Genomic DNA, 15482 nt, shown 5'->3' on the forward strand with positions numbered 1-15482 from the left:
GTATTTAAATAATTAAAATAATATTTTTATTTTTGTTATTCACATTTCATTTTGTCCCTCCTTTTGCATCCTTTCTTTAATGATTCTATTCTACATTTCTTTGACATTAATATAACTCTCGTCCTGCAATGAGTTGTCCTGTGGTAAGTTGGCCACAGCAAGTTGTCCTGCAGTGAGTTGGCTGCAGTGATTTGACTGTGGCCAGTTGGTGGTGGCGAGTTGGCCATGGTTAGTTGGCCATGCTGAGTTGTCCTAGAGCCCATAGTTCTGGATTTTTTTATCAATATTAGGATTCTGACCAGAAAAAAAGAACAATCTCCCAGATTTTGCTTTTGATAGCATGGGTTGTGGTTTGTCTAAGTCAGGCATGTTAAACTTGCAACGTCACGTGATGTCGCACGCCGTATCACGACTTTTTCCCCATTGCCAGCAATGGTGTGGACGTGGTTTCAGTATGATGCATCCGGCCCACGGGCCGGCAGTTTGACATGCCTGGTCTAAGTGCTGATTTCAGATATGACAAGGCTCAGTCTGAATCCAGGTTCCAAGACAAGGTTAATTGCCACCAAAATACGGCTAGTATTTAACTGCATTTAGCTCTGCCTAGGTTAAATACAAAGCAAAGAAGAATTTTCATCTTGCTACCACCACAAGCCCATCAGGCCTAAAAAGTCTTGCAGGAGCAATATTTATAGCTGTGACTCAGTGATTTCCAAACTGCTCTCATGACAGTTTCTAATTGTGACATTCAACCAGTTTTCTTCAGAGAGCCCAAGGCTTTTAAGATGCTTCATAGTCCCGACTGTCAGCTATAATCTGTGAGGATGATTGGTGGTAAAAATACACATACCCATATAAGACTCTTTAGGCTGAATAAGGTGAAATACTTTCATTCATGAAAAGTGGACTCTTTTTCCCAATGCCCCTCTGGAAATTAGGAATCTCATCACCATCAATGCTCTAGCCTGTTTAAAAATGATGTCTCATTTTGTTTATGAGCCAACCTGATGCCAGCAGTGGGTGATCTATCTATCTCTGTTTAATTTGGGGTAGAGTATAAGAGCTCTTGGACTGAAAATGAATATCCTGCAATATTTCATAATGAATCATAATTATATTTAATGGAAGTACACATCATAGACCAGTAATGTGAACAGTAATATGAAGGGTAATACTTTGGATCTCAATATCCTTTAGGTCTACTAGATATTCCTAAAACTGATTAAACATAATATGACATCACCACTATTTGGACCAGAATTTTCATTGCTCTGCAAAGCAATTCTTAAATAAGTTGCCCCCGATATTATGGGGTGTTTCCCCCATGGTTGTTAGGCAAATCACTGTGGTTGCTAAGTTAAATGTGCATCATTAAGCAAATCTGGCTTGTTGGAAGCCAATTGGAAGGTTGCAAATGGTGATCTTATGTTCCTGGGAAATGGCATACATCATAAATACATGCCAGTTGCCAACTGCCCAAATTTTGATTATTGCAATGGTTATAAGTGCAAGGACAAGCCAGAAGTCTCTTTTTCAATGCTGTTGTAACTTTGAAATGGTTGCTAAACCAATGGTTATAAATTGAGAACTACCTGAATGTTATGTATTTGTAAAATGGCAGTGTACCATATATGTATGGGAATGCATGTAATGAGTCTATATGGTCTATATGGGGTCTATATGTCCAAAGACGAATCATATTGATGAAATGGAGAAAACCTACATCATTTTTTTGTTCTTTCTTTTCTTAACATTGGGTATGATTAGTGTGGGGTTTTGTGTGTATATAAACAAATTTTAGTTTTGTTTAATTTTTAAGTTGTTATCAGTCATCTTTTTAAAATCTTTTCTGCTGTCTAGATATTTGAGTATGAGTTTTGTTTTGTTTTATTTTTTTTCTTATATATGATACATAGTTATGTTGCTGTGTGAGTATGTAGGGTTAGATTTTTTCTTTAAAATATGTTGTGTTGTATACAATTGCTATATAAATATGTAATTTCTTATAATGCTGCAAACTACTATCCAATTATTTTCAAGAAATATTAACTGTAATATTTTTAAAAGTTTCATCTTTTAAAATTAGTCTTCAAAGTGCATAAGGCTTGGGAATGTACTTTAAAAATGACAACCATAAATGGTGTGTGTGTGTGTTTGTGTGTGTGTGTATGTAGGTCTTTGGTTATTCAGGTTTTCTCCCGCGTAAAATTGGAAGTGTCTTGCCGACGTTTCAACGAAGTCCCATTTGTCATCTTCAGGCTGGTGTTTTTGGCTTTGTGCTTCTTCATTGTTCCTAGAAGCATGAAGCCGAAAACACCAGACTGAAGATGATGAATGGGACTTCATCAAAACGTCGCCAAGACACTTCTAATTTCACGCAGACAAAACCCGAATAACCAAAGACCTACAAACACCCGCGAAAACCTCAGAAAATAAATGTATGCATGTATGTATGTATGCGATAAAATAAATAATTTGAACACCAGGATAATATCAAACTAAAAGCTGTTAAATACAAATGCTGAGCGTTCATCGGCCAGCACTGCTAACATCATCATTAATGGGAGTTCTCTTTATGTTACTAGCCGGCTTTGTGCTCGGCTTTTCGACCTGGTCATTGGTCCACTCGATGTCTCTAATTGTTTTATTTTTAAAGGGCACACGTTTGCTGCTCTCTTGGTAGTTTCCAAAACTGCTGTTCCCTTTTCCCCTTTCTTTCCTCCAATCCCTTTCCTTATAGGCACCCAGCTGTTCGCTGTCACACCGTTGGTTTCCGAAGTTGCTTTTCCCCCTTTCCCCTTTCTTCCCCCAATTGTTTTCCTCATATGCATCCAGCTGTCTGTTGCCACCCCGTTGGTTTCCGGAGTTGCTGCTCTCACTTCCCCCTTTCTCTCCCCGATCGCTTTCCTCGTATGCATACAGTTACCTGCTGCTACACCATTGGTTTCTGAAGTTTCTCTCTTCCCCCTTCCTCCCCCTAATTACTTTCCTCGTATGCATCCAGCCGTCACATTGTGCCAAGCACTTTTGCTCGTTCTGCCCCCTCGCTTCTATCTCGGGGCATGTCTGTTCTTTCCCTATGGGGCTGTCAGGCTGTGCATTTGCTCTTCTGTTTGGGAGCACTGTCCCTATTTGGGGGTGCACCCGGCTGTATTGGAAATCTTCTTCCAGCTGCTCACTCTCGTCTTCCTTTCTCTTCCCCACCACTCGCGATTCTTTTTTTTTTTTTTTTTTTTTAATTGAAAGTTTTATAAATTTTACAAAAAAGGAAAAATAATACAAAACAAGAGGCAACATATACAGAAAAATAAAACTAAACAATACATATATTAAATAAAAAAAAAAAAACCCATCCCCCAGCCCTCCCAAAAAAAAAAAAAAAAAAAAACCCTCCCTTCCCCCCCCCCTGAGCTTCCCAGAGCAGAATATAGGCTTAAAAAATAAAAATAAAAATTAAATTAAAAACTTTATATTTATATATATAAAAAAATTATCTATAATATATATGAAAATAAAACTTATGAAAAAACTATATAATATTTTTGTATACCCAATCTAAATTGTATAAATTTTATCCATTTATCCCAAACAGCAAAAAACTTCTCTTGCATTTGTTGCTTTAAGAAAGCCGAAATCTTTGCCATTTCTGCCAGATAAGCTACTTTAAGAAACCATTCCTGCAATGTAGGCAAAGATTCCTTCTTCCAGTATTGTCCTACTAACAGCCTAGCGGCTGTGATCAAGTTTAACATCAATACAACCTCCTTTGTATCACAATCTGTAACAATACCTAACAAAAATAATTGCGGAGTAAATTTTACCCTCCTTCTAAAAATTCTCTGGATATTCCACCATATTTTAATCCAAAATGCTTTTATCTCTCTGCATGACCACCAAATATGATAATAAGAAGCCTCCTTATAACCACATCTCCAACATTTGGGTTGCACGTCAGGATACATATAAGACATTTTTTGTGGATCAAGGTGCCATCTATAAAACATTTTATAAAAATTCTCCCTTAAGTTCTGTGCTTGAGTAAATTTGACATTTCTCACCCAAATAGTTTCCCAGGTGTCCAATGAAACTGGCTCACCAAAATTCTGCGCCCATCTAATCATACAATCTTTAATTAGTTCCGTTTCTGAGTCCAATTCAACTAAAACCCCATAAATTCTCTTAATGTGGGTTTGTCTTTGATCCTTCAGTTGCTTAATAAGGTTTTCATCTTCTCTAAGAAAACCCACCTTACAATCCATCTTCCATCTATCTAATAATTGCCTATATTGGAACCAAGAATAAGTAAAATTTTCTTGTGCTAACTCTTCCCGTGATTTTAATTGCCAGTTTTGTCCATCCCATTTAAGTAACTGTCTATAAGACACCATATCCATTTTAACCCCTCTTTTTATTCCTTCTATCGCATGCCAAGGTATAGCCCATAATGGTACTTTAAAATCACTTTTATAATATTTTCTCCAAATCCTAAGTAAAGAAATTCTTAAAATATGAGATTTAAAAGCCCAATCTATTTTTTTATTAAATATTAAATAGGCATGCCACCCATAAAGTAAATCCCATCCCTCTAAGTAAAGTATCTCAGAATTTGTCAAATTTACCCAATCACTAATTAATGTTAAAACCACCGCATCATAATATAATTTCAAATTTGGTACCTTAAGTCCACCCCTCTCACGGAAGTCTTGCATAATTTTAAACTTAACCCTTGGTTTTTTCCCTGCCCAAATAAATTTGTTGAGACCCTTCTGCCACTCATTTAAATTAATCTCATTTTTCAAAATTGGTAACATTTGAAACAAAAAAAGAAACTTGGGTAGAATATTCATTTTTATCACTGCAATTCTTCCCATGAGGGATAATTGCAACTTTTCCCAATTCTTCAAGTCCTTCTGTACCCTGACCCACAACCTTTCATAATTATTTTTAAATAATTTTGCATTAGAAACAGACAGCATCACCCCCAAATATTTTACCTTATTAACAATCTCAAAACCCGTCAAGTTGACCAAAATCTGCTTCTCCTGACTCGACATATTTTTAGGTAAAATTTTAGTCTTATTTACGTTAATCTTAAAACCCGAAACCAAACCATAATGATGAATCAACTGTAATAAGTTTACTACAGAATAATCAGGTTGCGACAAAGTAACAACCAAGTCATCCGCAAAAGCTCTCAACTTATATTCTTTTTTATTAACATATATTCCTTTAATTTCCTGAGACTCTCGAATTTTGATCAATAATATTTCCAATGTTAAAACAAACAACAATGGCGATAAAGGACACCCCTGTCTAGTACCTTTCTCTATTGTAAAAACCTCCGACAAACCTCCATTAACAATAAGTTGTGCCGTTTGTTTTTGATATATTACCGTAAGGGCTTGTAATATCTTTTCACCAAAATTCATTTCTTCCATTACTCTTAACATAAAATGCCAATTCAATTGATCAAATGCTTTTTCAGCATCTAAAAATATGAGCCCTGCAGGAACTTGGTTGTTCTTGTCTAAATATTCTAGTAAATTAATAATTTGTCTGACATTATTTTTCATATACCTTCCTGTTATAAATCCTGATTGATCTTTATGCACAAGATGATGCACCACCCTCATAAGCCTATTTACCAAAATTTTTACAAATATCTTATAATCCACATTTAAAAGAGATATAGGCCTGTAATTTTTTGGTAGGGTAAGATCTTGATCCTCCTTTGGAATCAATGATATAAAAGCACTACGCCATGAAGGAGGAATCTCTAAACCCTGTAAAATACCATTAAAAAGATCATGTAATGGTTGGATCATCTCCTCTATTAGAACTTTGTAATAAACAGCTGTTAACCCATCCGTACCCGGTGCTTTCCCTAATTTCAATTGTTGAATTGCTGAGGTAATTTCCTCCTTAGTAATTAAACCATTAATTTCATATTTCTGATCCTCAGTCAGTTTAGGAAAACTTGCCTCAGCTAAATATTTATTTATATCTAGCATTTGTATATTAGTAGATTTATATAGGTTTTGATAATAATCCAAAAAAGATTTTTTAATCAATTCCTTCTGAGAAACTAATTTACCCTTATAGTTTATTTTCTCTATTATTCTTTGTCTCTGTTTCTTTCTTAATTGATAAGCCAACCATCTCCCAGGCTTATTGGCATTACAAAATGTATTTTGTTTCATAAATAATAAGTTGGTTGCAGCTTGATCTGCTATCAACATATTAAATTGTGACCTTAATAACTTTACAGATTCTTTAATACTCTCATCAGAAGGATTTAAAATCAAAGCCCTTTCTTTTAATTTAATTTCATCTTCAAGTTCTCTACGTTTCTGAATCTGATTTCGCTTATAAAAATTATTCATTTTTATCAAAACACCGCGCATAAATGCTTTACCTGCATCCCATACCATTGACATTGAAGTCCCCTTATACATATTCAAAGCAAAATAGTCCTTTAAACACTCCTTTAGTTTTTGAACATTCTTTTCTTGTCTAAACAAATTTTCATTAACTCTCCAAGATCTTCTTTCCTCTTTCTCTTGAATCAGCTCCATCCAAACTGGACTATGATCCGTCAGTGATCTAGGAAAAATCTTTACATTCTTTACTTTATTATACAAGTCCGTGGTAATCAAGAAAAAGTCAATTCTTGAAAAAGATTGGTGTCTATCAGAAAAAAAAGTAAAGTCTCTCTCCTCTTGATTACGTTCCCGCCAATAATCCCTTAATTCCCAGTCTTCTTTCATGTCAAAAAAGGCTTTAGGTAGCCTTGCTTGTTTAAGAAAAGGAGAGGAACCTTTCTTATCCCTTAGTGTATCTAAGACACCATTCCAATCACCCATTAATACCACTGATCTATAATCAAGCAAAGTTATTTTTTGATGTAACTGTTTATAAAATTGTTCCTGTTGTTGATTTGGAGCGTAAAGTCCAACTATAAGTACTTTCTTACCATATATACCAAGTTCAATCATCACATATCTCCCCTGGGGATCTGATTCTACCAGACAAGCTGGTAGGTTTTGTTTAACATATATAACAACTCCCCCTTTCTTCCCAGGAGCAGGAGATATAAAATGAGATCCCAAACGAGCATTAACTAAATATTTCTGGTCTTTAAGTAAAATATGAGTTTCCTGTAGACAAATAACATCATTGGTATGTTGCTTCAAATAATAAAAGATTTTTTTCCGTTTCTGAGGAGAATTCAATCCATTAACATTCCAGGTCAAAAACTTTGCCATCTCCCTTGGCACGCAGCCTGGAGAAGACACCATCAAAATCTGACAGAGCTGCGTGTGTTGCATAACTCTTGGGTCTTGCTCCTCCCACCGGCGGTGAAGCACTTCCAGGAGAACTCTCTTTGGGCTCTTTTTTACGTTGCTCCTTCTCTTTACGCTTATAGGCTGCACGAGTCACGCTCCACTCGCGATTCTTGTGCCTCCATCACCAGGTTGTCTGCAAGATGCGCATTGAATTCTGTTCCACCATTTGACAACTCTCTTGCCTTTCTTGCTCACGTGCAAGCTCCCAAGGGGTGATCTACTGCCAATCACTCATGGGCACCTGTTGAAAGGTTGCCAATAGAATGTGGCATCGCGTCTATCTTGCTTTCTCCTAACATTGTGAGATGGATTGGGGTGCATGTACTTGGGGCGACTGTGGGGTGCATTTCTCATCCCCCTTCTTCCACCTGTGAGGTGTGTTATCAATCCGTTGTTTCGTCGGCAAGTTGTTCTCTCCATCGTTGCATCTCTCTGACCTTGGAACAGGTGGATAAGTTGCCTTCATTGGGAATTGTGATGTTGTCTTTCCCATGTTTTCAGTGTTTGGTATGCTGGGCAGAGTTCTATGTGGTGGTTTATGAAGTTCCCGTCGGAGAGCCAGGCCTTCTTGAGTAGGCGGCCTCCCTTGATGGTATCTCTAGATATAGTTTGTGCATTAGCAAGATCGAACCTGTGGCCAAAATTGGCGATGTGGGTCCACACCTGCGAATGTTGTTCATGTATTTTGACAGCCAGTGCATGCTCATGCACCCTGGTTTTTAACCTCTTGGAAGTCTCCTCAAAATAGTTGCAGGGGCAATCCTTGCATTTGATCTTATACAATATTGAAGATCTTTCTTTGTTGAGGAGCGGGTCTTTGGGGTGCATGACTCTGGTGCCTAATTATATTAAAGCTCAGCACTTGTATTAAACAGTTGTGGTTTAATGTTATCCTGGTGTTCGAACCTATTTGTTTTTTATCATCACCATCTCAAATTCCTCTGCAACTCAGACTAACCTGAGCACAATAAAGCCCCCACCCAAACAGAACACTCCCCCATCCAATCAGAACATAGCCAACCCCCCCATCCAATCAAAGCACAGCCAAGCCCCTAACCAATCAGAACACACCTCCACCCAATCAGAACACAGCCAAGCTCCCATCCAATCAGTTCATACCCCCACTGGCAGTTAAATGGAAGAATAGCTACGATCACACATTGCTCCTAGAAGCATGAAGCCAAAAACACCAGCCTGAAGATGACGAATGAGACTTCATCGAATCGTCGCCAAGACACTTCCAATTTGATGCGGGAGAAAACCTGAATAACCAAAGACCTACCTACCTACCTACCTACCTACATACATACATACATACATACATACATACATAATTTCTTATCAATCACATCTTAGACAAGAACTACTTTATTTTGTAGGATAATGTGCATTGTTTTAATCTACCCCAAATATGATCCATTAATTCATAGTTCGCTTATTGAAAGATGGAAAATAAACATTGCAAATAAAAACAACTTAGGCAAATGCATTAAAAAAAAGTGCACAATTTTCCTGTCTGGGTTCTCAAAACCTCAGGAAATTCCCCATTAAAACTGAGCTCCTCCCCATGCAAATGAATTATAGTTTGGTTCTTCAGATTTAGAAGCAATTATAGTAGAAATTCAGGTCACCAGAATTGCTTCTTTGAATACATCTTTTTACTGTTTTTGTATGTTGCCCTTATAGCTATTTGGGAAGTAAATCAGAATAATAAAAAAGATTTATGAAAAATATAAGCATCCTAATCTAGACACTGGCACACTTCTGACATCTAATGGCAGTATGAAAACTAGTATCCATAACAATGTTGCATATACACGTGGTATTCTGACATGGCTATGTAAGAGTTCAGATACAACAGAATGACTTAGGTTTTTGAAATGCTTGAGTTCTTTCTTTTGTATTATTCTGTGGAAGTGTCAATTTAACTAATGCATGAAAAAAAAAAGAATCAGATGTATTTACGTTGACTTTTCTTCTGTCTCCTTGCATTTTCTTCTATTTTGTTTGTTCCAGGAAAAAATGCCAAGAGTCATTTGAGTAGTAAATAATTTTCTGCAAATCAGTCAATAAATACATTATATTTCTTGAAATAAAAAGGGAACAATCCCTAACACTCTAGTGTTAAATGCATGAACCTTTGTAGCTGTACAGCATCTTAAGCCTTTCTTAAAATAACAAAAATCAAAAGAGTGTTGTAATAGAAGATAGTAAGATTTGTTTTATCATTTGGTAGATATTCTTTGGATCGCCACACTGATTTGGACCGAATATTCAACATCTACTCAGGAAATGGTTCCATATTTGTTTCTAAGACCCTCGATCGAGAAGCGGCCCCGTGGCATAATCTCACCGTGGTTGCAACTGAGATTAGTAGGTTGTATGTATACTATAAAGTCAGTTTGAAGGAAGAGGAGGAAATCATATATTGAAAGCTGAAATTTTATGCATGCATTTTTATTTACGACACATGACTTTATACCCAACAACCAAATGTGTGTTTCATTATTTTTGCTTGCACATGACCCCCAATGTAGTTTACTTACATGTTTTTATAAATTCCTTTATAATACAATTTGTATGAAATAAGATATCAGTGCATTTTAAATGCAAATGAAGATAGAAAATAAACATTTTTAAGGCTGCCGAATATGACTTTCAAAAATCCAAGCTACAACTAGATGGCAGCCCAGACCTACGGAAAACAAATCCTTTATATTTTGCATAGTTTTTTTTCTTCTTCAAGATATACCAGATTTGTTTGTTTTGTTAGTTTATAGTGTAATATTTCTGGCATTTCCTAATAATCCTGAAAATGATTAAAAAAAATAAGAATACATGATACACCCACAAGATCTAGTGAGAAAATAAGTAATAGGTTTAAACTAGCTTGAAATTGCTTTAACCTATCTTTTACTGGTCAATGCTAAATAGAAAACACATAACTATTTTGCTTGACCAAATTATTGTGGCAAAGATGGTGAGCAATTTTGCCTGGTTTCTCAACATCTTGCCAGAATGTCCCACCCATCAGTTTTAAATTGAACAGACAGTTTCTCTGACTTATTGTAAGCAGTTGCCCACAGTTTCAAGTCGGACCTTTACTCGTATAAACTGAAAATACTGAAGACTGAACAAAGTGATCATTTACTTTCAAAGTACATCTGCTGTGCTGAGCATTAAACCTTTTCTTGCATGTCTGCATGAAAATTAATAGGCTCTCTCTAGTGTATGAGAGTGAAAGCTTGTACTTAGAGAGAATTTCTAAAAAGCAATGACAAAGCCTAGTCCCTATACAAAATTATTGGGGGGAAAATCCTATATATTCAATGGGAAAGTGTGTTGGATTTCAGCTTTAATATGGGCATTTATTAATGAATTAAATTTCTATAATACCACAGTCAAAACAGTTTTGGTGGGATAACTTTAGGAGTGTCTTAACTGCACAGAGCCCTTGACAGCCAAGGCCAAAGCAAAGGTTTTATTATCTTTAGTCCTATGTACACTAAAAAGAAATGTAGTTGGCAAGGCATTCAGTTGAAAGCAGAAATTGAGATATATAGGATTGCACTGAATCTATATACTTTTTCCTTCTGCCAAATAAATATTTTGAAGTCCCCACAGGCAACTGTAGCAAATGGAGCTTTTGACAAAATGACAGAGCAACATTATGGTATCACAATGCAAGCTCTGCCCCCTACCTACCTGCATAAAACTCATGATTCAAGAAAAATGGAGTTTGTGTCAAAATGCCATGATTTTTTTCATTATTTGCTCCTCTGTATTCTTCTGTAGATGGCCATGAAAGTGCTCCTAATTCTTGGAATACATTTTTTTTTTAAAAAAAATTGGTATTATATAAATAATTTCAGAATGACATTTCTAAAGCATATTTTGAGTTGTGCCATGCTTACAACATAGGCACTGACAGTTATCGTTGAATCTTAGAAAAAGAAGTGATACGATATTATGATCAAATTCCATTTTGTCCGTTTTGTTACAGGCAATCCAAAGCAAAGTACTCAGACTCCCATCTTCATTCGGATTTTAGATATAAATGATCATGCCCCAGAGTTTGCCAAGTTCTATGAAACTTTTGTTTGCGAGAATGCAAAAGCAGGACAGGTAATACAGCAATATTATCATGTCTGATTAACTGTGACAGCATGCTCCATCTCAATTATAAAAATGAATTTATTATTTTTAAAAATTAAGTTATGTTTCAGTAATCTCAATTGTAACAATTATTTTGCTTCACCAGTGTTCTGATTAAAGGAAAATATATGTAGTTCATTTGGTTTCATGGCAATATACAACAGCTTTCAGAAGTTATCAGTAATATAATCACACATATAAAATTATTCATATAAAAATGAAAAATGAAACTAATAATTTAAAGCTCAAAATAGAACCATAAACTAAACACCATGATCATAATTTTCAAACATGCTACACAAAAGTTCTGCTTTAGAGAATTTTTGGAAATCTATAATTGAAGAAACTAGAAGGATGTAATCCCCCCAAAACAGGGTTACTATTCTAATTACTTTACAAACACAGTGTGTTTGGGCCTCAGACTCCCATACTTCAGTGATAAATCATCAGTGGAGTGGAGAAGTTGATTTCTACCTGGGATTACCTTCTAAAAGTTTGAGCTAATCTAAAATGCAATAGTCTGGAAAATACTTGCTGGCCTAAATACATTACAACGGTGTTTTGGTCCTTGCATTAGCTTTCTGTTAGCTTCCAAGTGCAATTCAAATGACAGTTTTGACCTTTGAAGTCCTAGACCCAAATGAGGATGACCTTCAACCCATCTCAGACTGCCTGACATAGATGTCCTGCTTTTGGCCCCTCAGTTATACAACTAGTAGCTTCTCCTAGATAATTCACACACATTTTTCCAGATTTATTGTATGTTATTAATATTATACCATAGATATTTTAATGTACTAGATAATTTAATCTAAACTGTGAAATTATTTCATTGCAGTAAATAAATAAAAATTGAATCCTATTTTACATAGCAAGATAATGCTAACTAATTACAGTGAAATACAGTGTCTATTCTAATAACCCCTGCTTCTATGGATCTGGTGCTAGTTCTTGTGCTGCTATAATCAGTGTTCAGTCCAGCCCTTTCCAGCCACTGATAAGATTTCCATGTCAGCCAGTGTCTCTACATCTCATGCATTTTCATGGTACTTCCTCTGTTTGATCTTTAACCCATGGCTGCTGCTGCTTCCGGCATTTTTTTTAACAGCTCATCTTTTGGTGCCATCTTCCAGATGCTCTGGATTTCACAAGATCCTATCCACTTTCTTTCTGACTGATATACACTTTCTGGGTATTGGACCAGGGATGGATATTCTGTACCTTGTGAGGAACCTCTAGGTTTTCACACCAGCAGCCTCCATGTCCTCCTTTGGCCAGTTCACTATACTGACAGGGAATCTGATGACTGGCAGGGCATACATGTCTATGGCACGGAAGTTGTTGTTCCCATTGAGCTGACACTTCAAGACCTGCTTATCCTTTGTTGATAGCTGAATGTTGCTAACTCCATTGCCCTTCTCATTGTGGTTCCCCTGTGAGATATCAAAGTATTTGGCATTCTTTGGTATTTGAAGGATACCAACATATTTTGGGATTCCAAGGTATTTGAAGATGGTTTGTATATCTGCTATGTGGCCTGCTGGTACTTCCACCCCATCAGCCTTAACTATTCTTTTTTCTCTTGATTAACATCTGGCTACACTTCTCAAGTGCAAATAACATTCCAGTGTGTGTATGTGTGTGTGCGTGTATACATACATACATACATATACACACACACATACATATATACATACATTATTTGTGTTTGTTGAAGTCAGACAATCTGTTGGCCTATGTGTGTGTTTTATTCATCTTTCTCCAGTCTGTTTTATCTTTCCTTCTTTTGTTTTTCTCTGTTTGGTCATTTGAAATCTTATGAGGCTCACACAGGTGCCTAAAAAAAGACATGTGTGCTGACTGGCACAGTGTGTTCTTGAGCTTCCAAAAGGTTTCTAAATCATTTTCAAAGCATGCATAGCCTTAAAAATTACATTACTAGGGAAAAGAGAAAGATATGGTTAAAGCTTCCTTTAATTATACATTTCTGTACACATGTATTCCAAAGTTCAATTGGCCTGCCCAAAAAAGTTCTTTTTTAAAAAATAAAATAAAACCCCAATTGCTTTTTAAATCACACTTTTATTACCACTTTTCATGCAAATTGACAGTAAGGAATCAATCAGGGATCACAGCCTCGCCTTTTCCTACCTGTGTTTATGAGATACAAGCCCCAGGAAATGAACACAATTTCATTTAAAGATGTTGTAAAACAAATCAATGATATCATTACCACTTATGTAATTAATGATCTTCTCCTTCTATCATATTAAGCATTGACATTTAGCTGTCATGTTTCAACTGACTAGATGAGGGTTAGCAATGTTTTTTGGGGCACAGTTTGGGCTCTCTGTATAGAAGTACTTGCACCAGGTCAACTTAGAATGCTTTACAACAGGAAAAAGTCTCCTTTTTTTAAGGGCATTACATATGGAGCAGAAAATCAATAGCTAGTTCAGGGTAGATAGGAAGAATTATATGCTTGGCTGATTACTAATGCACACATACGTACAAATAAATGTCCTTTTTAGAGTAGGGCTGTCAATTGGGCTAAAGGATTGTTTAGTTATTTAGCTTTCCTCTGATTAATTAATTGATTTTGTACAGGTACAATTTATGTTCAGGCAATCTGAATGAAGTTGCCCCACTAAGAATTCTGGGGAGATAAACAGGCCTTTGCATTCCTCAACTGTATTTTCAATGTCTTTCTCCATATGCTGTGACTTGATTTAACTCTCCAGGTTCTTAGCTCACTTGAGATCAGGCTGACTGAAGTGACTTTAAAGCTTCCCCTTAGTCAAAGTTCAGATACTATTTAGAGCTTGGCTCCATTTACAGCCAGCACAACGTAACTCAACTTAAAGAGAATAGAATGTGAGCACTGAGGACTAACAAATTTTATCTTTTCTGATGTTACTCAAAGTTTACTATTATTTTTAGAAAAATACAGCAATCATTACTGAAGAAAAAAGGAGAATGGTGAGCCCTATGCATTTTTAGTAAAAAAAAAAAACACCAACAAAAAGGGTGTGATTTATTTATTTCTGTCAGACAATATAATGCAACTGTGCAGAACACACAATCACATCTTTTGTGCTGTGATGTCATGAGGTACAAATCAGCATTTTAATGTTATTGTGGCTTATAACAGACATCTATGAAAGAAATCTTTCATTTTCTACCAGTATTCAAAACACTGGAATGTAAAGCTTTCCTTGTTCTTATTTAAGATAAAGACAACATTTACCACAAACTGAAGTGTATGGATGATGTAACTGCCTCATGTAAAGACAATTACACAAGTCCTTTTCTAACTTAATGTAGAAACACATTTTATAATATAGTATTCCTATTACATTTTGTCATTTTGTATCACACTGCCCTGCTGATATTACTTTTATTGAGAACAATGACACAATAGAAGCAGCATATTTGGGAGTACAATGTCCCCTCTTCCAATGCATCCTCTCATGCAAAAGAGTTCAGAAACTTTCACTCCATCTGAAATCTAAACTTTTAGGTCTTTTCAATTAAATGCATTGCTTCCTTTCTTTCAAAATTTTTTTTCCCTACTCCATTTGGAGGGATGGGATTTACTTTTTGGCTGGCATGCCTATTTAATATTTAATAAAAAAGTGGATCGGGCTTTTAAATCTCATATTATAAGGATTTCTCTACTTAGAGTTTGGAGGAAATATTATAAAAGTGATTTTAAAATACCATTATGGGCTATACCTTGGCATGCGATAGAGGGGATAAAGAGAGGTGTTAAAATGGATACGGTGTCTTATACACAACTACTTAGATGGGATGGTCAAAATTGGCAGTTAAAATCTTTGGAAGATTTGGTACATGAAAATATTACCTATTCTTGGTTTCAATATAGACAATTAGTAGATAGATGGAAGACGGATCGTAATCTAGGTCTGCTTAGAGAAGATCAAAACCTTTTTAAGCAAGTAAAGGATCAAAGACAAACTC

At 35.8% G+C, this 15482-nt stretch overlaps 1 protein-coding gene across 3 annotated transcripts in view; it reads left to right on the plus strand.

Annotated features, from left to right (window-relative positions):
- The window catches only part of CDH9 (cadherin 9), a 145725-nt gene that overhangs the window by 119295 nt on the left and 10948 nt on the right, over nt 1-15482 (plus strand). For 2 of the 3 annotated variants that reach the window (XM_039349417.1, XM_039349418.1), the window contains exons 8-9: nt 9583-9719; nt 11350-11471. In XM_039349417.1, the coding sequence (XP_039205351.1) occupies nt 9583-9719; nt 11350-11471 (259 nt within the window). Of the gene's footprint in view, nt 1-9582; nt 9727-11349; nt 11472-15482 lie in introns of all 3 variants that reach the window. The other variant, XM_039349419.1, reaches the window with a different exon arrangement.

Source organism: Crotalus tigris, unplaced genomic scaffold, assembly GCF_016545835.1.
Source record: "Crotalus tigris isolate CLP2741 ecotype Arizona unplaced genomic scaffold, ASM1654583v1 scf7180000018270.1253626, whole genome shotgun sequence".
Classification (NCBI taxonomy): Eukaryota; Metazoa; Chordata; class Lepidosauria; order Squamata; family Viperidae; genus Crotalus; species Crotalus tigris.